Source organism: Triturus cristatus, chromosome 4_2 (assembly GCF_964204655.1).
Source record: "Triturus cristatus chromosome 4_2, aTriCri1.1, whole genome shotgun sequence".
Lineage (NCBI taxonomy): Eukaryota > Metazoa > Chordata > Amphibia > Caudata > Salamandridae > Triturus > Triturus cristatus.
The window spans coordinates 503776100-503801463 of NC_140586.1; the positions used below are offsets into that span (position 1 = coordinate 503776100).

A 25364-nucleotide genomic window follows, 5' to 3' on the forward strand; every position below is an offset into this window, starting at 1 on the left:
CTCTCAAAGTGGGTAATTTTTCCAAGAAAGGGAGAATAGACCTATGCGGGCACTGCCATAAGAAAAAAATCCAATGAGACTATCAAAGACTATTTTTTTAAATGTATTTCACTCTGAAAATGTGCCTATCCTGACTGCATTATTCAGTGAAACCAAGGGGATCAACAGAAGGTACAACCAGCTTATCAAAACTGACCCTCAGAGAGACCACGGGCAGTAACTGCTTTACATCATTCCTCATGCCCTTCATGATGTTTGGTACCTACTAAGAGGCATGATGCCCAAAATATAGATAACACTGTGGACCAACAGTAGTTCTTCATGTCCACTCAAATGTATTGACTCCACTCAGCTACCTGGAGGCCCCCACCCCCGGCCTACAGTGAAAACGTGTATGGCCCAAGTTAACACCTCCCTGGAAAAACATACAAAAAGTGACAATGAAATGAAGCACAGACACCAAATTCCCCAAGATGGTGACCCATAAGTAAATCTAGACCTAGTAGTATGCTCTGTACCAGGGCCGTTCCTGTGCAAAAAATATCACTTCAAGAAAAAAAGAAATAAAATTCAACGAATATTTACAGCCCAGGTAATCCACGCAGACACCCAGTGGCCCTGCTTCAAGCTACCAAATACTGAAATTGGATTAAAACCGCAATTAAGACAGTAGGGGCATGTGCATTGTTTACTAACGATATTGCTGTTGAAAATGAACCAAGGGAGACCAGGCCAAATGTTCATTTCTATCTTCTCACTGCCACTGAGGAACAAAGTACTCTAAAAGTCCCTAAAATCTGCATCTTTGACCCCAGTGCTTTCTGCGTGGCACAGCAAAGCTTCTTGTGCAGTGTTTTTAGGTAGAGCATTCGAGACCTCTTGTGTGTACTTTAGTGTATACTTTTATGTGTATGTACGTTGTGGGCTCTGGAGATCAGCCCTAGGACTTGTCTGCTTAGGGACTTTGTTTTCTGTTCAACTGCCTCTATTTAACTGTCTTGATAGAAAATAACCAGTAGAGGTCCGTAAAATACCAGAATCACTTTATCATTCTCTAGATTCCAGTCCATAGAAATTGTCTTCCACAAGCACCCGTAGACAATAATATTTTTTACAAATCTTGTATTTTCGGTGATATGACCACCGAAGGCCCTGATTTTATATTAAAAAAACGAGCTTAGGACTCTACCATTACCTGCTTAAAGGCAATATTTCTCTCCATGTGTTCCCATACCTGCCTGCCGTGTCGCGCAGTTTGGTGCTTACTTTCCCTCCATGTCAAAGAACAGTAGATGTTTCAGCACCCAGGCTAATGTGCTGCATAGCTAAATTCATATAAGCTCCAAAAGGCGAGACTGATTGCATTGCAAATGCTTGTTCGCTTTCTTGCTACATCTCTTAATTTTGAAGGGCTTATTGAGAAGTATCTAACAGGTCTTACTTCCCCATAGAGTTCTGTTTTAGAACATGCTTCCACTCTTCAGAAGAAGTTCCTTACGAGCGGGAATTGTAATTGTGTAAGCTCTAGTGTCTGAAAACTCGAGGATAAAGAATTAGTATAATATTAGAAAGTACTTGTTTTCTGCAATTAGTCCGACCAGGGGATTACCGAATCGTCAGGCAATCTTACTTGTTTTGTCTCTCCTCTGGAGGTTTTTCTATGCTTTAGTTGAACTCTCCTGTGATGAATGCTTTCCACAACAGCGTTGTCAGTTGTGCTGCCCTTGTATTCGGTTTGGGGATCCTTGGCTGAATCCCCTTTCTGGGTGTAACCTTGATTCAGTTTGCATGGCGTCCACTCCACTGCTCAAGCATCCATATCTCCGGGTCATTTCGCTGCCTAAGGTGCCCCTTCTCTAAACACCTCAGAGTCCACTTAGTTTTCGCAAGATGGACTTTCGGAAAGGCTTTTTGAGGGGGAAGGGTTGTGGTAAAGGAACAGATGGCAAGGAGATCTGAAAAGGCAAAGACTGTTATATTTAATGAACTGTAAGACATTCCCTCCCAGAGACTACTGTAAACAAAAGCATATTTCCATAGCTTGTGTATTTGCACTTCGGGTTCCCCTGGGTGTGTGTAATTCATAGGGGCTAGACATGGAAAGAAGATGATAAGCTATTGATATTAGTGTTTTGCCAAATACTTTTTCAAACTTTTCAATTTGTGTTTATAGTTGGCAATTGACCAATGGCATACCAAAGCTACTTTCACTGAAGTGCTTTTTGCCAGTGTTTTTTGAGCCTAGATTATGGTGAATGTTTTAATTATAAACTCAGTGTTGCAACCCTTTAGTGGCCGCTTCATAAGGGGATATATAAGTTTCATATACCAGAAAATAGTTTAATCTTAATCTAAGAATCTAGAGATTAATACTTTTATTGATAGTTTACATGTAACCTCTCTACTGATGAGTCATTTTATTAACTTCATTAAAGCAATAAATGCACCATCTGCAGACAAAGAAAATTAAATCTCATGAGGACATTGGGCGTTCTGAATTGCTGGAAGTCCCTTCACAACATGCAGACCTCTCGTCACTTCAGCTAAAGTGAAATACTGTATCAACATCATCAGTTATGCCACCCACCAATAGAAGCATCAACCTTCTGCCTGAACTGACTATCCAGCACTCCACAGTTAACCGTGGTTGCAACCTTTTCTTCAGCAAAAAATACAGTAGACCCGACAGCATGCTTACACAATGCATGCCTGTTCTGTTACTTCCACCAGTCTCTTCTAATCCTGCACTAGCTGATCTTCAAAAATCCCCGTCTCTCACCGACCTTGCCTGCCTACTCCACTCCCTCAAAACCATTTCCCATGAAGCTGTCTTGGCTTCGTACTTAATTAGAGTTCACTCTAGAAAGTGTTTCGCCCCCAGTCACCATTGTCAACACCTCCCTCAATCATCCTTGTGGTTCTCAAGACAGGCCAGATCCTCTCACTGCTAGAGAAACCTACAGTATGCCATAATGAGCCTGACAACCGCCGGCCCATCACTCACCTACCCTTCATTGGCAAGTTCATAAACACCTTCTGCATAACTGACAATTTTGCTTCAGATCACACTGCTGCACATAGACCACTGCCTTCTACATTGCGCATGAACCCTCCTGACCACTGATTACCCCTGCCTCCTGATATTGTGGACTTCTCAGCTGCCTTTGACACAGTCGACCCTCTTACCCTCATTCACACCCTGGAGACTCAAATGGGATTTTTCTTGCAGTGTATTTCACTGGTTTACCTCCTACATTTCCAACTGACAGTTAATTAACATGGACATCAGCAGCATCTCTGTCAGTCCATTGTCATTTTTAGCCTATATGTGGAGTTGCTTGGGGCTCTACTCTAAGGTAATGCCCTCAAAATATGCCAATATGCTGATGATTCACAACTTTGTTTCCTCCACTCCAGATGTACAGCACGTCAAACACTGCCAGCACCTTCTCCAGACATGTGTTTCCAGTGTCTAACTGAAGCTCAACACCACCAAGGCAGAATTAATTTTATTTGCCAACAAACAACAAGCACAAAGTAGTAGAAGCATGGCTCATTGACATTTACCTTGATGGCTTAAACATCCCTTGTCAACTCCCCCACCAGTCACTTGCATGCACCCTGTGCACCAACATCCCAATCAAAGAACACATTGCTGACAAACAAAAATACTGCCTGGTGCCAGGTTTCTCTTCTAAAGAAAATGAAACCATTCCTCCCAGACAACTACTTTAGAACTTGTGTTCAAGCCCATGTCCTCTTGCGTTTAATAGTCATACCCTGACCTATGGCCTGCCAGACTCCATATTGGCTTCCTTAGGCGCATCCTGCATACCACAACACATCTCATCTCTGGTCTGAAGAAATAAGATCACATGCACCCCCATCCTAATGGAATTCTCTTACCGGACTGCAACATCTTTAAAGCCAGCTGACCACCATTTAGAAAGCATCACAAACCGCACCCTCCTTTTTTTCTGACAAACTCACCGTCTTTGGTAGCTCACTTGCTCCAGCAGCCAATACACCATCATACTGCAGACTAAAAATAATCAAGGCAATAGTCCTTTTCCATCCATGTTTCCAGGATTGGCAACAACAACATATCAGTATCTATCAGGATCGCCCCAGTTCTGCTTTAATTTAGCAAAGGATTGAAGGACCGCTTCTTTAAAGAATACTAATTCACAGTACAGCAGTCGTACCGTTTTACTCACAGAACCCAGGTATCTCTCCTCTCACTCGACTGTCTGCTTGCCTTTTGACATTGTACAACATTCCGCTGACTTCATTAGGTTTACACTGTATAAACACAATTGTATACATACATGCTATAAAGTGAAGTGCTGAGTACTACATTTTTGTTAAAATATATTGTATATTTTGTGTAATAGTAAATAGCTCTGTGTCCATAAACGATATATTTTTTTATCTTTTCTGTTGTCTTGACTACTCACAAGGGTTCTCTTCACTGTAAAATTGTCCCGTCAGCATTGTGCATGTAATTACATTTTTACATCGTCAGGACTAAAACAAATAATCACAAACGCTTTGTCTATCTTTTAAATGACTACTGTGAATACTATGTACAAAATGTTGACGATAGAAAGGAGTATTGTACGTTGATATAAAATAACACTGATTGTGAATTGGGTCGAGATGTGATGGTTACCTGTCGGAGTCTGGTGAACACATATGTAAAAAATGTGAAAAATCAGGATGTTATCCTAGTAAAATTGTGTATTTGTACACAAATGCTTTGAGTCTTTTGTTTCTTCCAATATATTATGTAATACATATAAGACATGAATCCTAAGGTTTTCACTATACTTTTAAATGTTTGAGGATCATCCAGCAAGTCAGCATATGAGATCTGCGATTAAGGCACTAACTTCAGGTGAGGTAGGGAGTTTATCAAGCGAAGAAAAGGGAGCTAGCTGTGTTTGGCTGTCAAAAATTCCTACCCCTGTGGGAAAAGGAGGGATTGCTCTTCTACACTTCATTTGGTTCGACAGTATTGCAGTTTATTATTCCGATAAAACTCCGCAATCTATATTTTTTTGCTTTTGGTTCTCGCATGGTTTGGGGCTTCTAAGTATGCTGATAGTTTGAAAAGAGAATCTAGGGAAATATTGTCTCATTTCTAAAAGTGTGTGGTTTACTTGTCTTAGTATATGTAAGCATAAATATTTTTGTATGGAAAACTTTCAGGAATGAAGATGAAATGTACAAAGTTATGCTAACTAACTATGAGCTACGACAGAAGCAACTTATGGTTGAAAATGCTGAACTTAAGAAGGTGCTACAGCAAATGAAGAAAGAAATGATCTTTATCCTCACGCCACAAAAACAGAAACCCCGGGAGAAAATTGAAGATGGCTGTAATGCAGTGGGTAACTTTTAAAGTAATGCAGATCCTGGCACACTTTGCCGAATGTTGACAGTTTATTATAAATGAGCTATTTTAAACAACATTTCACATTGACAAGGCGATTAGCCATGATCTAGTCTTTATAACGTTTTTAACTTGTAAGTTGTGTATGCTCTTGAATGACATTCTATTCTTATGATACCCTGCTTAAAATCGGGTAGAAATAGTTTTATCAAGGCTGCTGAAACCTTAACAGGTCTCGCCAAAGAGATCAGAAAGCAGGATAATTGGTTGTCATTAGGAAAGCCTGAACAAACCAATGGAGCCCAGTGCCGCACCACCTGGAGTATTCACTTGTGTCTCTGCACCCACATTTCCCACCTCTAATGGCCAGCTGCTCATGGACCATACATTTTTTTTATTTTGTGCACCAAAAAGAGGCAACAAACACAATTTTTTGCATAAGTAATCAACTTCAAATTATAACTCTTAGATCCTTGATGTGGCGATTCTTCAGCCATGTTACAAAAAGCGCAACCAGCGCTTTGAAAATGGCTGATACCGTACACAGCTGTGAAAATTGACCGCTGGACTGCAGGTTAGCACGTCATTTGACTCCACGACGCTTGTGCGACGAATGCGAAACGGACTGACTAGATTGCAGAATTGAACCTTTGAGAGGAAGTGCATCTAAAGCTATGGAACCTTTGATATACACCTTAAGATATCTAGGAGAACCAGTGGAGTGATTTTGTCCTTAGGAAGGCTTTGTTAAGGTGAAATGTGTTGGCCGTGCTTTTTGCAACATGGAGGAAGAATCTCAAAGACTGCGCTACACTCCCGTCAAGGACCTACGAGTTAAAATTTGAAGTTGACTACTTATGCAAAAAATTGTTATTTGCCTCTTATTTTTGTGTATAAAATCTTTAGGAAACCTGTTAAAACTGATTTTGTTTGCATATTATTTATCTTGCATATTTTGTTTAATCAGTAAGTCCCCTTATTTGTTGTGTGGAGCATTGATTCCTCTCTTTGTAAACACTGTTTTGTTATATAGGTTTTCCACTTTGTGTAATGGGAGACGTCAGTGGTTTCAATCGTTAAGTATCCATTAGTTTGAGCTCCCATCTTAGCTTTGTGTGGGCATTGGTAGATGGTCTCTGTGGCATGTTTTGGAGCGAACAGAAAAGCAAGAAGTTCTTCGCAATAGAGATCAGTAGTCCAAGGATAAGAGCTTGGTGAGAGAACATTGCTCATATGGTAGTATGGTTATAGAACCTGTGTACATAATTTAGTTGTTAGAGAGCCTATTACCTAAACTGTCTTGTAATATAGAATTTTGGAAGAATCTGAGTGGTTTTCCAGGGGCTTGGCAAAAAGTGGGACCATGTTTCATTTAATTGTAATATCCTATTTATTTAGTTACTTTAAGCCCACTCCCTGGGTTGGCCTTCATTATATGCTATGACCCACCTCTGACAAAGCTTCCAAAGTGGTTAACAGCTTTGCCAATAGCTGCAAATACCATGTTGCAGGCATTTTATATGTAAGAAAAATGCTGTTATGGGACGAATTGAAATCCTCTTTTATTTCTGTAATAAGTTCAGATATTTTACTTTATGCAGTTTCTCCCACTTCCCCCACAAATCTTGACATGAATATTAATATTGAATTGGAGGGCAAACCAATTTTTATGTATTTTTGTATTACTGCAGGGTTTACTAGCACTAGCTTAAAGTTCCCCAAAAAGTTGAAGATTATCAAGATGTTTCACTTTGAAAGACACCTTTCAAGTGCTTTCTAGCCAGCACAAACAATCCTGACTAGCATCCCATGTCATATACATTTCGAGATCATATTATCGTGGAGATGGACTTGTAGGGCTTCTACTACCTTTGTTAGAAAATTCAGTAGGTGGGGACGATCCATGTAAAGTGTACCATAGATCCTTTCATTGCACTAAGGGGGCACCAGGGAACTGATATAATACCGATTGCCATCTCGGTGGGGGGTGGGGGGGTAGGTAGAAAGGGGGGGGAGGCTGTAATCTGTATAGGTGATATTGGGCATGCATTGATATTAAGCCCCATTTGAGAGGTCCATTACTGCCGCCAGACTGAAATGTACTCTACAATGGAAAGAGTTCCTTGATTGTACATAGTTCGGACCAACCTTAACCATGTTGATGGTTTGGTAGGATCATTGTGAGATCCAAGTGCCTGGGAAGTCTTTTTATATTGGTTTCCATGTCCACAATTAAAGCAACCATCGCTGGTTGAACACCTGACCGTCATTGAAGTAATCCTAGATCTCAAAATGTAGACTTCTAGCAATTTAAGGTCTTGTTCAGTAATGGCCTAAATGAAATAATGCCCAGGTTTTAGTTAAATAGTTAAATCGATAATCTTGTGCGCCCTTTGAATTTTTTTTTTTTTTAATAAATATATTGGGTTTGCAGTGTTCAACAGAGTAATAAAATGGATCACTTAAATACTTCACTTTAAGGCTAATTGTTTTAGGACTTTAGTTGAATACTAAATGTTCTTTGTAATGTAAGAGATGCCCAAGTCCCAGTGGCGGCTCCACCATTAGGGCGGTGGAGCGCCGCCACACTGCTTTTTCGCAGTGTGAGAATAAGAAAATAAAATGGTATTTTAAATACCATTTTATTTTCTGCTCCTCGAGCTGCGACAAGGCAGGGGTATGCTTGGTTGCAGGTGGGTGGGAATGCCTGGTTGGGGGCGGGCGGGTAGGCGGGTTGGGGATTAGTGGCTTGCACCACTCGGAGTGCCCTGACTGTTTGGTTGGCCTTGGGGCCGACCAAAGCAGTCATGTGCACTCTACATTTTCTGCATGCAGCCTACATAGAGAAAATGGCGTCCCTACTGGTGCCGCACCGTCCGGGACTCACCACCAATCACAACGCTGCGATTGCAGCATTGTGATTGGCTTATAGAAGAGGAGGAGAGCATGCCTGTTCCTGTTTAGGTCGGAGTCCGAGGCGGCGCGGGATTCAGTCTGGTAAGTTTAATTTGTTTTGTCTTACACCCCCCTCTTCCGTGTATTGCGAGCCGCGACTACACTCTTGGTTGAATTCGAAGTGGGGTAGTGTGCCGGTTAAGACACCTGTTAGTTTTTGCTTCACTGTCCACTGCCTTGGTTCACGGTTGTGTGTGCGTTAGAGTGTGTGCAAAATGTGTGTAGGTGTTATAAGCTCCCATGCATGCCCTCGTAATATTAAACTCAGCTGTTCTGTTCTTTTTCCGTGATTCCTGCATCCTGTCCAGGACAGTGTAATTCGGGATTTTAACCAGCAAATAAAACCTGCTGTAAACCAGGATATGTAAACGTGAATTGTAAGTCGGTGAAGGGGTGCTTTTTCTCCCCAGTGAAAAGTGCCGCCTTGGTTACGTTTCTGTTTTATTGTCCGAGTCCATTCCGACTAATTGGGCAGGCGCACACGCAGATTCTTACATGCATACGTAACACACATCTTCTCCCACACAATCTGAAACTTTCTCCCAATGAAACAGTCATTCATTCTCTCACTCGTACCCAAACACACTGTCACGCAAATGCATTCTCTGTCCGATGCAGGCGATTTCTGTCAGACTCGTATACCGGCATGCACACACTTTTAGACATTCATGCAAATCTGCGCACACACGCTGCCTCTTATACCATCTATCAAACTTATGCAAACACGCGCACACCCAATTTTAAAGACTGCTTCAGTCGCACACTCCTACACTGCCACACACCATACTCACCCACACATTTCCTCAGGTGCACAGGCTCATACATTCTCACACAAACACTGAACCTTACAAACATCGAATTATTTTACACATATACACGTTTACAAAGTCTCACTCACACAAGCACACCAACACGAGCGCGTGAGAGAGGCTTTTAGACGTATTTTCCCTGAGACGTGTGCCTGTGCCCGAGTCACGTGTCACCAGCATTTATTCAGACAGCGCTGGCCAGCCTGCGTGCATGCCAGTGCTCGTGTTTTCTAATTAATACGGTCATGGGACTAAGCCCTGATGGACCACATCTTCAGAAACCTGCTTCTGTGTAAAAACAATAAATGCATTTCTTTGTAGGAAGAAAACCCGTATCATGTGCTTGGCAGCTCTGTCCCGAACAATGACTTTTCATGTGACTGCCTGCAAGAGAAATTCTACCCAGCCAAGCTGAGTCTGAAAAACGTATTCACTAGAAAAGAGCGGAGGTGGGGGCAAGATGGCGGCCAGCACTCTGGCCGGGTGAGCTGGTACTAGCACTCTCTCCCTCCTGGATAACCTTCTAACCCTTATTTCTTACAGTGCGGGGTAAAACGCCAATGCTGACTATATAATACCACGGAAGGGAGATGCTCTGGCGGTTTTGCTGTTATCGCCGTAACTTACTGCATCGGACCTTTTTAGTGCCGCTCTTACTGGTAGACGGCCTGCTGCTTGTACACCGCTGCGTCCAGTGCCTCCGGCAATATCCGTGTTGCTTTTGCCGTAGTGGCACTGCGATGCCTCCGAAAAGCCAAACAAAGAACCTGTCCCGGGCCGCAGCAAAAGCCGCAACCCTGACCTCGGCATCGGCGTTCTCGGCAGCTCAAGTCACCGCCATCAGCAGAGATCCCGAAAAGGAGCCAACCAGACAACACGGCTGGCAAAGCATCTAAGCCAGCTTCGGTTCCGGTGCCTGCAATTTTTAAACCTCGGGCGAGTGTAACCAACAAAAGTTTGCAGGGCCCTGCTGTTGGGGGATCCTCTTGTCGTCTTCCCGCTCCTCACACGGCTATTACAGTCTCTACCACCGGTAAGGCAAATGCGGCTTCTGCAACAGCTTCTTTTGCAGCTTTGCCTGAGAGTATCTGGGGGCACTTTCACAAGCTCAATGGTACAATCGGAGGTGGGGCTGCCCGCTGAGAGTATGCCGGGGATTGTTCAATCCACAGGATTTTCTTTGCATCTGGGCGTACAATCTAGTGGAATGCTGGGGGATGTAGTCTCCTTAGACTTACCGCTCAGTACACAATCAGCAGCAGTTCATCCCCCTTCTACAGATCTATTGTATGTTCCTTTACCTTCTGCTTTGTTAAGCACAGATGGTGACATTGATGGAGATAATTTTTATTCGTTATCTGATCACATGGGATCTTCTGTGGATGATGATGGGTTAGATAAGGATTGGTCTGACGACGATGGTAGTGAGGTGGGCGATTGGCGAACTAACGATGCTTTGAACCCTATTGATATCCTGAATGGCCCTCCTACAGTTCGTAAGGTGCCTCAAGATTCTGGTACGAATAATGGCTCCCTAGTCTGGGATTATTCATTTTCTGCACAGTCTGGACTGCAAGGCAAATTCAAAGACTCAGCTGCCAATGATCTTGACCCTAAGACCGGCTCCCCTACTGGCGAAATGACACTGGCAATAATATATCAAACAATAATGGCACACCGCGAGGAGACCCGACAGGAAAGTGCCCGTGCACAGGGGGCATGACGTAGGGTTAAAAATTCATTGCGAAGAGTAATTAAGACTTGTACAGATATTGCATCTAGGGTCGCTGAAGCTGAGACCCGGATCTCTACTTTGGAAGATGATTTAGTGACTCAAAAATCCACTATAGATGCAATTCAATCTCAGCGGGAGGATATTCAATGGAAGCTTGTGGACATGGTAAATTGGGCCCGAAGAAATAATTTAAGAATTCTGGGGGTTCCTGAGGGCATGGAGGGATTGGATACCCGGCAGTTTGTGGCCGATTTATTCACTGAAGCATTCCCAGAGGTCAAGGAATGGAACTGGCAGTTGGAAATCCAACGTGCCCATCGCTTTCCCTTTAAGCCTAAACATCGTCCTGGCCAAACAGTTAATAGACCCCGTGCTATCTTAATCTGTCTACATAATTTTTTTGCCAGAGAAAGGATTTATGATCCAGCCAGACCTGATAGGCAAAGGTCGGGGAAGGGTTGTCAGTTTTTTGTTAGGCCGGACTTTTGTCCAGCTACCGTTGAACGAAAGTGGCAGCTCCGTCATTGCCCCTTTCCAGTCCAAAGGCACACAGGTCTTCTTACTCTTCCCGGCCAAACTTAGTTACTTATCAAGCCCAGACAAAATGTTTTGAGCCTGAAATTCTGGCGAAGACCTTTCTGGATTCAATGTAGCAATTTAGCAAGCATTCAAGTTTCTAGCTTCCCTTTTTTTTTTTTTTTTTTTTTTAATGATTATTAGTAGGGATAATGCTCAATTGAGTGGGATGATATTTTATGAGTATATTGTGTCCAGGTTTGGTTTCTGTTACCTCCCGGGCCAAATCCACCATTATATCCTTAAGTTAGCAGCGATTCAGGGGGAGGGTGGTTTGGCTTATACCAGCACTTCCATCACTCGGACCTTCGGTTCCTTTGCCTAGGATGGTGGGTGGGGGTGTGAGGGGGGTGTTGTGGGGTGAGTGTCATGGGTGGGTGGGTTTGGGGGGGGGGGGAGGTTGGGGGTGGGGTGGGCTAAGGGCGCATTTAGAAAAAAAAAGCTTGAAAAGTTCTTATGGTATTGTTTTCATTATTACAGTCATTGTTTTGATTTTTAAAAGACTTAATGGCGTTGGGTAAAATTCGTATAGCATCATGGAATGTTTGTGGTCTTAATAATGGGAAGAAGAGAGCCTTATTCTCAAGTGTTGCTCAGGCTTTACATCTAGAGGTATTATGCTTACAGGAAACCCATGTGCCCTGGAACAACCGAGATTATTTAAAAATCCCTGGATTTGACCTAATAGGCTGTTCCCGACAGTCCTCAATGATAAGAGGGGTGGCAATTTTAGTAAGGCGGGGGACGGGATCCTGTGTTAGAACCGGTCAAGATAATGAGGGGCGGTGGGTTATCGCTGAGCTTTTGATTAATGGTAGATCATTGACTATTTGCGCTGTATATAGTTCAAATGTGGATGACCCTGCAGTCCTACACTATTTAAATGTAGAATTAGCTTTATGGCCCCATCCCATCTGTTTTTGTGGCGATTTTAATATTAACCTTTCGGCTGACTTTAATCTTATAGGAGGGCAAAAATATGTGGGCAAGAAGCCCAGAGTATTTAGGGCGCTACAAGCGCTGGTTCAGGAACATTCAATGACCGATCTTTGGTTTCAGCATTTTAAGCACTTAGATGGCTGTACATACTTTTCAGCTCCCCACAAAAAAATGGTACGCTTGGATTATGTTTTTTTTGTCCGACCAGTTCGCAGATACCACATCAATCTCGATTCCACCCCGTATCATATCCGATCATAATCCGCTGGTTATTGGTTTCACTTTAAATTGTAATATGAAGCCTCCTAGATCATGGACCTTCGAGAGAAAGCTTTTATCAGAACAGCTTTATCTAGATCATATGAGGCTCTGGGTATCCGAATTTTTGAACATCAATAGAGGATCAGCTCCTAGTAACATCGTCTGGGATACACTCAAGGCAGCAATTCGTGGCGAAACAAAGAGCTTTTCATTTTCTTGCCAGAAGCAAATCCAAGAGCAGACTAAGGCGCGGGTTGACGCATTACGTCGCGTAGAGGTTCTGCTCACTGACACAATTGGGGAGGGCCGTGATTTAACTCGTAGTCAAATCCAGGTTGCGCGTTTAAGGGCTTCCCTGCTTGAGTTTTTTGGACAGGACCTGGCAGCTAAATATCTTCAGTACCGCCTGATGATGTTCGAGTTTGGTGAACAATCTGGCAGGGTTCTAGCTAAACTACTCCTGCAGCGAGCCCTGGCCAACCGTATTAAGCTTCAGGACACTCGGGGTCACATTCATGACACGCCTGAAGGAGTCCTGACTGTCTTTTCAGAGTTTTACGGCACTCTATACACGGAGGAAGCTAAGTACCTTAATATAGACTATAAGTTTGGTACCTTTGTAAATGATCTTAATACCTCAAAAGTAACAGTTCAGCAGAATACTATCATGGCGGCTCCGATAGAATGGGAGGAGGTGGAGCTGGCACTGAATTCATTGGCCAAGGGCAAGGCGGCTGGTCCGGACTCTATTCCTTTGGAGTTCTATACTATATTTCAGTCTGAGATACGGGAGGATTTTTTAACTATCCTTAGAGATGCGCAATCAGGCCGTATTCCAGACTCGTGGCATTATACAACTATCATTCTTTTTAAGAAGGACAAGCCGGAGCTGGACCCTGGCTCATTTCGCCCAATATCACTGATCAACACCGATAAGATTTTTGCAAAGATTTTGGCTACTAGGTTAGCGTCAGTGATATCTCCATTAGTTTCTATCCGTCAACATGGATTTATTCCTGGCAGGGACACGGCGGATCATGTCCGCCGTGTTATAGCGCTGCTGGATTGGGCTCAAGTCACGGGATCCCCCTTTGGTGCAATCCTGTTAGACGCCGAAAAGGCATTTGACAGGGTTGCCTGGGGGTTCCTGTGGGAAGTTCTGCATTGAAAGGGGTTTTGTTAATATTTTATTCATGCCCTGCAGTCACTGTATATTACACCTCGTGCAACTTTATCTATAGCAGGCCTGGTCTCAAGACCTTTCGAAATTAGCAGGGGCACCAGGCAGGGTTGTTCCTGCTCGCCCCTGCTATTCGCTTTGTACATAGATCCGCTTTTGTGCAAACTTGAGCTGTCCCTGAATATACTCCCGGTAAGGATCAATACATTTGAATTTAAAGTCCTGGCATATGCCGATGATATTATGGTGTTAACTAGTGATGTGTCAACCTCATTTTCAGCAATTAAAAACTTAGCTGAACAGTATGGCCACTGCTCGGGTTATAAACTTAATGTTCAGAAAACTCAGGTGGTTCAATCTACTGCTATGGGCCCCTCCGATGCACCAGTGGTTCAAAGTGCATTATATCTAGGGATAAAAATCACAGCTGCGGTTGATAGGCTACCAGATATGAATATCTTACCCATTATAGATTGTCAGCTCTACCTTACGAAGATTAGACAATTTACATCTATCTTTGTTTGGAAGAAGGAATGTGTTAAAGATGTTGATATTGCCGAAATTTCTTTATTTATTTAGGACCATTCCGTTAGAATTTGCTCAATCAAGTATTGCCTGTGCAGAGAGATGTTGTAGTAGGTTCTTATGGGGCTACCGTCCGCCCCGTAGGGCAGCAAAAAGGATGCAGCTACCACTGGATAGGGGTGGGTGGTCTGTTCCCAATTTGCTGCTATATAGCTGGACAGCCTTACTCCCAACATTTTGCTGTCCCAATCTTTGGGGACAGAGCAATACTTCCACCATGTCGTGCACCTTCTATTTATGAGATAGCTTTAGGAGAGGATGCCAAGGGGATATTAGTGTCAGTCCTTGAACCTAGCTACTATAAAAAAAACTAAATTTAAAGTTATCATGTCAATGCACTCAGTTTGGAGGAAGGTACGGCGCAGATGGTCTATTCCTAGTATTAACTTTTACACCCCCCTGTCAGCAGCTAGACTGCTACCCTCCATTTTTCAACATCAAATCACAATTCGGTGGAGGCTGCATGGCATCACTGTCCTGGGGGATTTAGCACATGACGAGAGTATGGCTTCTTTTCTCTTTTTAAAAAATAAGTTTACCTTGGACATGCATTATTTTTTTTTAATATTTACAGGTCCGAAGCCATTTAGTTAAACTTTTGCATAACACTCCTACTTTGTGTGTTCAGAATCAAATCCATGAGTGTATTCTTAAGAACTCACCAATTGGGCTGCTTTATCAAAATTTAGTGTCAGGTCTCCCTGATGATCTATTGCTTCACAATGCTAAATGGGAAACTAAGTTAGGCAAGGCGGGTATGGATATTACGCATGCATTAGAGTTATCTAGTACGGTGTTAATCTCAGGGAGCCTACGCTCCCAAAGTTACATGGCCCTATATGATCTTTACTATACTCCAGCCAAAATATCTAAATGGTGAGGTAGGGGTGGTCATAGTTGCCCGAGATGTGGCTTAGTAGCAGTTAATGATGTTCACATGTTTTTTACGTGTTCCAAACTGGATCAGTTCCTTCAAGATGTTCAAACATTCATTAACATAAGTCTCAAAATCCCTGTGGCTCTATCTCCGGAATTAGTAATATTGGGCTGTGAGACTGATGCTATGTCAGTTAGAGCGAGTCATATTGCAGCCCTAATTTTTATTGCTATGTCTATAATACGATTATGTATTACATCGGAATGGATTAGTCCTACCCCTCCCACTTTTGTGAACTGGAGAGCAAGGATCTTAGCTCTCCATAATCTGGAATCATTTGTGTTCATGAGGTGGGGTAGAAGGAGACGGGAAAGGGGGGTACAAACATGGGCTCCATTTACACAATGGTTGGACAGTTGAAGGGTAATACGTTTTGCTAAAGGCATATTGTATTTGCCTTACTGAGACATAGAGGTTCGCTGTGTCCCACCTGTATGTTCCCTTTTTTTTTCCTATTCCATTATGTTTTATGTTATATATGAAATGTAAATATATATCGATTTCCATGATAAACTCGTATGGTATGAGCTACTGTACTATTTTCAAGCTAAATAAAAAATAAAAAAAGAAAAGAGAGGAGGTGAGGGGCCCTCTTCTGTACATCCTGTGTGGCTGCGTGACGTTTATAACCGGTCAGCAGAGGCTTCCGCGTTGTAAAGCCGTAACATTTGCTGGCTTTTCAGGAAGCGCGCCAAGCGGGTCTCTGCTCTACCTTCCGAGCTGCTAAATGCGTATTAAGTCCCTCTCCGCTCCTGCCATGCAGTTCTCATTCTCCAGATAGTTGTATGCTTCCATGGGGAGACTTAGAGCGGCGCACAGTGGGTGCATTACCTTGGGAACACAAGCCTGTCTGCGCAATGCAGTTTTAATATTTGCTTTTTTAAAGCTTTCTTTTACACCCCGGCCTTGTTTACATGTTTTAATCTGATCTTTGCGTCTCTTACACCCCTCCACTCATCCCCAGAAATTTCATGTGGAAAAGCTTGTAATTGAAGTACAATCTAATCATAATCTCTCTCGCGACTGCCTGGACTCTTTACATCCCTCTTAAAAAGTGGCTCGAAAGTAGTAGGTAAAGGAGTTACATAACGACTGCAGGCAGAGCTAGATTACTAGGAGCTTGAGTCCTAATTCGGTCAAAGGCCACCATTTGTCCCTAAGCCTGAGAGGCCGGCTTTGACGCTGAAGAGCCGGGTTAGTCTGGCGGAGGCTCAAACATCCTGTGATTCTGGGCAAATCAATCGATCTCCCCGTGCCTAACAAATGAAGTGTCCCTGTAATGCAACTAGTGCTCATGTAAAGCGCTCTGATACCTTCGTCTTGATACCTTAAGGCAGGCCGACCCAAACAGGAGCCTTGGCCCTCGCAGTGAGGACTTGAAGGCAGGCGCGCAAAGCACACCTCGTGCGTGTCAGCCCGGGCCGAGACAGCTTCCCGGGCGTGCGCACACAGACAGTTAGAGATTATCGCAGCCGCACCAGAGTACTGCACAGGTCTTTGAAAGACCATTTACATGTTAACGAGGCTTTGTTTACTTTTTTCACCCCTTCATCTCCACATGGCAAAGGCGACAATGTTCTGCTGCGTGGATATTTATTTTTCTATGCAGTGCAGGCGAAAAGAAGTTTGTTTATTCCTGTCACCTTTCCTGACCCCTGCAGCTGCTTATCACATCAGTCCGTGACACAAAGTTTGACTAACAGAGTAGGCAAGAGAATGTTACTATTTCTTCTTTTTAAAATCTGCGCAGGCCCAGCAGGACACATACTTCGTGGGCGCTTAATTTAAACAGTTTTTATCATCATGGCCGATGCAGGACAACAATAAGACCATATAAAATGCCCAGATAACGCTGGTGATAAATGATCCTGCTGGAGAGCATTCATTTGTCTGTTAGTAGTTTTTAAATGCAGATGAACTGTATTTTATGTGGAATCTCAGTGGGTTACTGCCTTTGTCACAGAGATCCTTGTGTTACTTGCAGTTCAGAAGTTACAATCCTAACATAGGACAGTGACCAATGAACTGTCATCAAAGAGCTGCATACAAACATGAATGGTATAGTTAGAACTTTGCTTTCTTTTTTTCTGCTATAGTTAAAACTTCCCCAGTCTTTCATTATTCTAACGTTGCTAAAATGAGTATGTTTGGGCAGATATACATTTTTATCAGTAAAGCTGACCCCCATGGAATACTCTGTAAATCCTAAGGTTGTTTCCCCAGACCAAACCCTCTTAAAATATACTGCCTACTAGTATGGATGACATGGGATTCATATACCTTGTAATCCTCATTGGCTTATGTGACATTCCCTGTAGACCGATTTACATACTTGTATGATTCATTGTCCCTGTATAATGTGTGCGTGGTGTAAAGTACTGACACACACTACACTGATATGAGTAGCGCTGTACAACAAATTAAATGCATATGAGAGAGGGGCTATGTAAAGATGAGGGGCACTGTTGTAGGGTGGCAGTGATGGAATCCGAGAAAGAGGTCAATAGGGGGAGGGGCTATGGAGTGATGAGGGGCACTGTTGGAGGGTGGCAGTGAGGGAATCCGAGGAGGAGGTCAATAGGGGGAGGGGCTATGGAGCGATGATGGGCACTAGTGGAGGGTGGCAGTAAAGGAATCCGAGGAAGAGGTCATGGGGTGGAGGGGGGAGCTAGGGAGAGATGAGAGGCACTGCTGGAGGGTGTCAGTAAGGGAGTCTGAGGAGGAGGTCATGAGGGGGAGGGGCTACAGAGAGATGAGGGGCACTGCTGGAGGGTGGCAGTAAGGGAATCTGAGGAGGAGGTCAATTGGGGGGGCCATGGAGGGACGAGGGGCACTGTTGGAAGGTGGTAGTAAAGGTTATTGGTGTGGCGCCAAAAAAGACTTTCGCATCAGCGCTGAAGCTGGCCCTGTCATGGCCTTTCTGTTTTTGTTTATTTAATTAGCTGTCGGGTCATAAGGGCTACTGTGGAACATACTTTAAAGTGCGTGGCTAATTATATTTACCGCTATATTCAATGTTTTAAGTTTGAAGGTGATTTTACTAATGTTTTTACCAGGAAAAATGAAAGTGGAGCCCAATGGTGCCTGATATGGGGCTGGGGCCCAAGGTCAGCTGTGAGATAAGGTGCACTGGAGAGGAGAAGTGGATAATCAAGCCTGTAAGGGAGTGTGTTGCAGAGTCTGGGGTCAGGCGGAGGTAGTAATGAAGAGGGATTCTCCCTGAAGGTTCACACAGAGGGAGCCCGACAAGTGTCACTTGCCTGATACTCCCACCTCAGAAACCTCCTCTTCCCATCAAAGAAACATAACATGGAAAAAACACTTTTTGAGAGTGATAATATTTAGAAAGAGATTTGGTAAAGAGTGCGTTTTACTGGGCCTTGTAAGACTAAGAAGAGATAGAGGAGGGCCCTGAAGCAGGCCTGCCTAGACATATATGCGACAAATCGAGCCCGCAGTGGCCCACCCAAATGCACCCTTGCCCCCCCCCCCCCCCCCCCCTCCCAATAAAAATTCCTGGAGCGGGGCCTGCCTTAAGGCATACAGCAATAATCTTTTTTTTTTTTTTTGGGCCACGTGTTTCACATTTTTTTATTGTAATCTTCATGCACACTTTGTAAAATGGTAACACTAGATAATTCCGGAGTGACGTGACCTCTATGGCTCATAAAAATTAGCAATTTCTTAAATCCTAAATGATTCAATCGTATTGCTTTATTAACCTTCCTGCTTCCTCAAATTCACTTGAAAATGCACCATTTGTCCACTTTTTTTTTCAAAATTTTCTCCGGGGGGGAGGGGGGAGAACCACCCCGAACCCCCCTGTAGGCTGTGTGGGCTCGCTCCGCTTGCCGCAGTGCAGTACTACAATTTTACCCCTCACCACTTTCAAATGTCACCAGCCACCACTGCCAAGTACCATATTAAACCAGTATTGTTAAAGTCAATAGGTCTGGCGTTTGCCGCCAGCATTTTGGCAATTCTTATTTTGTTTTACAAAAACATTATTTGGAAACCTGCTGTGCCCTCATTAAATATTAAAATAAAAAAATAGGCTAATGGCAAAAGTGTCTTTCTTGCTTCCAAAGAAGCAAACATTACCATGGTACACCTGACACCGACAAACTACCTTGTGTGTGGATGTGCTCCTTGTGAAAGGGCAAAAGACACACAATTGATGGACGGAATGCAGAACAAATCAAAACCTTCACCCCCAGTCAAGAGATCTTGGTTAAATCCATCATTCTTTTCCTCACCATGCCGCCCCAGTTTAGACCTGGCCATATGCAAAGCAGTGTTGACCCTGTTTCGATGAGCCACAGGGTCAGACTGATTTGCAGATGACCATGTCTGAACTGGGGTGGCAGAGTGAGCTAAAGAATGATGGATTAAACCCCCAGATCAGTTGACTGGGGGTGAAAGCTTGCAATGTTCAAAACTTCGTCCATTATCCCCTTTGGTTTCGCCTTGTGTGAAAGGGCAGCATGCCACAACTCGTAGTAAAGTCACTCAGTGGCTGAAGTGGGCTAACATTACACTTTGATGCATGCTGGAGTGGATGGAAGAAAAATGTGAGTAACAATTGCAGACTAATGGATGAAGCCTGGCTGAAACCCCCTATAAGTAACTGTTTTACATAATTTTAGTAAAACCAACCGGTCTTGACTAACACTGACTTACAAAACCATTTCTCTGGTATTGGCTGCTAGCCTTGCATTTGAGAATGAAGACCAGAAAGAAGGAAGTCAGACCAAGAATGTAGGAAGGCAGACTAAAAGGAAGGAAGAAGGACTAAAAAAAGGAAGGCAAGATGAAAGAGGGAAGAAGGCAAAAAGGAAGAAAAAATGAAAGGAAATAAAGGGAAAATGAGTGCAGAAAGAAATGTCAATCAGGAAAGAGCAAAAAAAAATGAAAGAGAAAGAAGGCAAGAAGGAATAAAATAAAGAATGAAAAGGCACAACAATGAAGAAAAAAAAGAATGAAGACAAAAAGAAAGGAAAGAAGGCCAAAAAGAAAAAGCAAAAAATGAAAAAGAAAGAGACCAAGTAGAAGGAAATATAAAAGTAAAGTAGGCAAACGAGGATGTAATGGAGAATAATAAGGCAAAAGAGAATGAAGAGACAAAATAAATTAACTAAAAGGAAAGAGAAAAGAATGATGGAAATAAAAAGGGTAAGAATAGAAGAAAATAGAAAGAAGGCATGAAAGAAAAAGTATGAAAGTAAGCAAGAAGGCAAGAAAGAAAGACAGGAAAAAGGGCAAAGAGAAAAATGAGTAAAGAAGGATCAGGAAAGGCAAAAAAGGAATGGTAGAAGGAATGGAAAAAGGGAAAGAAGGAAAAAAAAGAAATAAGGGAAAGGAAAGAGGGTTCCCAGTATGAAAGTTGGGATACTAAATCCCAAATTAAACCCCTCCCCACCCCATCTTTAAATAAAACTTTTCAGTGTGCTGCAAATGAGGGCAACGTTTCTTAAAGAACCATTGGTGAAACCAAGTACAGGAACACAATCTGAAATCATGTAAAAGAGCTGCAGTCCACTTCAAATAAAATTTACAACCCCATTCAAAGGAGACTGGATCTGATAAAGGTGGACTGTTCCCTGTGCTCACTTCAAATGTGTCCTACTATCACATCAGGCGAATTGGCACTAAAGGGAGCTAAACTGCCTTATAGTGAATGTGCTCATTGTAAAGGAGCAAAATGTTGTCACTCAAAGTGACGTTAACCAGAGGTTGGAGTCTGCACCTAAAAGTATCCATGCAAGTCCTAGCAGTTCATATCGACATTTGTTTTTGCAAGTGTAGTTACTTACCTTTTACTATTTCATTAGCTTTTTGCATTGCTAATGGAAAAAGCATTGCATCCCATTTATCAATAGATGTTTTTGCACCACTCCTCCACTGCTGTTCAGACACCGCTCTACCTTCAGCTTGCACCCATTTTTTTTTTTTTTTTTATTTCTATGATTTGGGGTCATTTTGGACTGAAGGTGATCATTTGTTTTGCAGCAACTGTGGCATAGATCCACATACTCACTAGCGTTACTGTTTAGATTCATTACTGTTCAGATTTCTAGGCTGGAAGGAGTGCGCATTTGCAAGGGCTGTTTTCATGATTTCATTTGCTCTAATCCTCCGTCGCTCAGTACCGCCTCTTTTAACAGAACTTCTATTGAATTAGTTCACCATGAGCAATCTGTGGGAAGGAGTATCTGTCAGAATAATAAGTTCCTTTGTTTCAGTTGTGCTTCCTCTCACCTTTCCATTGTGTGGGGTTGTAAGAATTGCCTTTCTTTTGCAATTATGTTTCTTGTTAGCTTTCCCTTGATATTATACTTTATCCTTGGTCTTTTTTTCTTTCTTTTTTGGTTTGCAGTCCTTTGTCCTTAAAGGTATTGGAAAAAGAATAGGAACTTATGGTTATGTGCAGGGTGATGCCAAATATAGGACTGTGACGTCCCCATCCTGTTGATGTCCTGAGCCCTTGCTGGAGCCCTAGTGGCATCACCTAGCAATGCAGGAACACTACTGCTATGAGATGTTTTGTGGTTCAAGTTTGGCAACTGAAGGATAGTCTGGGCTGAGGAAAGATGAATAGTCCTGGGACGATATCCCTCAATAAGTTACTGATGTGGAGTACCTTATTGTCATTCTGTTAATCTTGCATGTCAACACCTGAATTCTGACACTTCGTTTCAAGAGGAAAACAATCAACCTATTGGTCAGATCAGAAGATTATTTGATTGTCTCGCCGGTGTCATCCATCTCACTAGCTTTCTCATTCCTGCTGTGCAATATACTGTTCTGCCATTCAAGCTGAAAACTGCACCAGTAGCATTAACGAAGACTGTCAAACCATTGGTAGGTCTTCTACCAAAGGATGCATTGAAGGTACCACATTCTTAAATAACTCTTTGATCCATGAGTCGCCAGACGACCGGTTATTCAGAGGTCTAAGCAGGGTATGTGCTCTTTTACAGGAGTTCAGTCTGCTAATCCTGAAGAAATCAACCTACTGGCTTTTCAGTCGCTGATGTTCTTAGTAGTGTTGCTCATGACAGCAAAAGTCATGGCTTTTTTTTTTTTAAAACACTCAACTGTCGTACCCACCAGAACAGTTTCTGCAGGAGCTGCATGACATTTTCTCGTTGTGTTGGAGTTTGGACAGTTTGTTCGATTCTTTGCTCATGATCTGCTACCATCCTGGCCCCACCTAGATCCAAAACTTCAGCCTTGCAAGATCAGTTCTACAATTGAAATCCAGGACTCAAGGATGATTTTTGTGCCTTTGGACTTTTTCCTCCTCATATGGTCAGTCAGTACTTTGCAGAGAGAATCCTCTCTGTAACCAATGCTGTTCCTGGCCCAGACTGTCTTTCAACTCAGAACCTCTTAAAAATAAAAATAAATAGTGCCCCAGTGCTGTGTTGAAAACAAGCTCCTGCAATCATTGTACTGGTTAGTCCATTTCTTCCTGTTGCGCCCCCAGTCACCCCAGCGCACTTCCCCTTTTTCACGTTTAAGCTCTTGCCACACTTAATATTTTATTTTTAGTTTACCATTTCAACATGGCCATTGCCACCTTGAATGGTAAAGTGGACAAACAGGCAAAGTGGACATTGGCACACATGTCTTGACCAATGTTTCACCTCTGTGTACAGCACCAAAATGTACATAAGCACATTTTTCAAAGTTGTGTGCAAAAACCTAGTCAACTAAATAGTTTTCCATTATAATTCTGTACTAGGTGGGCAAATGCAGTAAGTGTTTAACCTATGAATAAAAATAGAAAAAAAATATTCAGTTTATTGCTTCGTACTGAATTTTTGAGTACTGCTTTCTTCCTATATGTGTGCCCCAGGTAGAGCACTCTTGAACTCTGACAAATGCTTTTTACCAATTATCCCCTGTAGAATATTTAGAAACTTTCATGTACAAGTTTCAAGGTTATTTGTAGGTGTATGTGCGTATGTATGTATGTGTGTGTATATGTATGTAGAGATATATATATATATATATATTCACTGAAAAAAACATAGGTTTCAGGGGCGTTAGTTAGCTGGACATTTCCCTCGTACAAAACCCTAGAAATTCCCCTGTTCTAGTTAGTTCAGCTAACTATAACTCGCGCCCCTGCAATGCACTGCTGATGACGTCACATATTGCATCACTCATGACATGGTCAGTGACATCCCTGATGACATCACGCCCCGTGGCGCGTTTTAAGTTGGGAGATTAAGTCCCCTTGAATCCTGAGTTACACTGGCGGCCAACTAGCCCACCAGGTACCTCCAGTAAGCGCCAGGGAGCTGCCTTGCAGAGAGGTGTTCAGAGGCCACATCCCTTTTTACAACACTCTGCAACGCAGCTCCGTGGCGCTTAGTGGAGATACCTGATGGGCTAATTGTCCCCTAGGGGACCTCTGGATTGAAGAGGAATGAATAGCCCAACTTAAAACGCGCCACAGGGTGTGTTTGCACAGTATCACCTCAGGGCCCGCCCCCTACCTTCACCACTGTGCAAACGCGCCCCGTGGCGCATTTTAAGTTGGGAGATTAAGTCCCCTTGAATCCTGAGGTCCCCTGGCAGCCAAGTAGCCCACCAAGTACCTCCAGTAAGCACCAGGGAGCTGCGTTGCAGAGAGGTGTAAAAAGGGGCGTGGCCTCATTACATCTCTGCAACGCAGCCCCCTGGCGCATACTGGAGTTTCCTGGTGGGCTAGTTGGCCCCCAGGGACCCCCAGTATTGAAGGGGCATTCGTTCCCCCTCTGCAAACGCGCCAGGGGGCGCGTTTGCAGAGTGATGAAAGGAGGGGACGTGGCCTCCGGCCCGAACACGTTGTTTTATTTTATTTTTAAAGAAGGGGGGGCTGTGTAGCTCCCCTTATTTTTCTTTTTTTTGTTGACCCTGGGGACCCCATCCCCCAGAGCCTGCCCCCAATTTGTTTATTTTATTTAAAAAAAAAAAAAATCGGGAAGGGGGCCGCGTGGCCCCCCTCCCGAGGCCATAATTTGCCCCGGGGACCCAATCCCCCGGGGCATGGCCCTTTTTATTTATTTATTTATTTGTTATGGAGGGGGGCTGCGTAGCCCCCCTCCTGTGGCCCATTTTGGCCCCGGGGACTCCATCCCCCCCGGTGCTGTTTTTTAAAATTATTTGTCATTTATTTTTGGCAGGGGGGCCGCGTGGTCCCCCTCCCGGGCCACTACTGGCCCTGGGGACCCCATCCCCCGGGGCCTGGCCTTCACGTTGGGGACCGTGGAGGGGGGTCGCCAATCCCCCCACGGCCCCGCCGGCTCCCCGCGTCCTGCAGGAGCCGGCATTGCTTTTCCACATGGGGAGCAGCTAACATGCTGCTCCTCGTGTGGAAAAGCAATCGTCTTTGGTATTTGGAAGAGAGAGCAGATTTCCTGCTCTGTTCCAAATACCAAAGCAGTTTACTATGGCAGGATGGGAGCCTTGAGGCTCCCACCCTGCCATAGCAAACAGCAGTGACCCGGGGTGGGCACCCCGGGACACTGCAGGCGCCGGCCCTGGGGGGTGGCGGTCCCCAGGGCCACGACAAGGCTCCAGGAGGGGGGCCGCACAGCCCCCCTCCCACTGAATTTTAAGCCCCGGGGGGTGTTGGTCCCCGGGGCGTGTGGGGGGGGGCTCGAGCCCCCCACACTGGTATATATATATTTTTTTTTTCAAAACAAGCCCCGGGGGGTGGCGGTCCCCGGGGCTGCGGGGGGGGGGGCCTTGAGCCCCCCACATACATTCAGTTAAGCCCCGGGGCTGGGGGGGGCCCTCTAGGCCCCCCATTATGTTAAACACATTGCCCCTGGTACTTGGCCCCCCGGGGGCTAAATAAAAACGAAGCGCGGAGGTCCGCGCTTCGTTTTTTTTTTCTTTCTCATTAGCGGGATGCGCATCCCCCGTTTTTTTCTTTTTTTTAAAGGGGTTTAGGGTGTTTCTACCCTGCCCCCTTGTCGCGTTTTGCGTCTTTGTTT

General features: G+C 43.8%; 1 protein-coding gene across 6 annotated transcripts in view; it reads left to right on the forward strand.

The window, feature by feature from the left end:
• Positions 1-25364, forward strand: part of SSX2IP (SSX family member 2 interacting protein) — a 450188-nt gene that overhangs the window by 242220 nt on the left and 182604 nt on the right. For all 6 annotated transcript variants that reach the window (XM_085602084.1, XM_085602087.1, XM_085602088.1 and 3 more), the window contains one exon: positions 5212-5389. In XM_085602084.1, coding sequence (XP_085458210.1) covers positions 5212-5389 — 178 coding nt within the window. The remainder of the gene's footprint in view (positions 1-5211; positions 5390-25364) is intronic.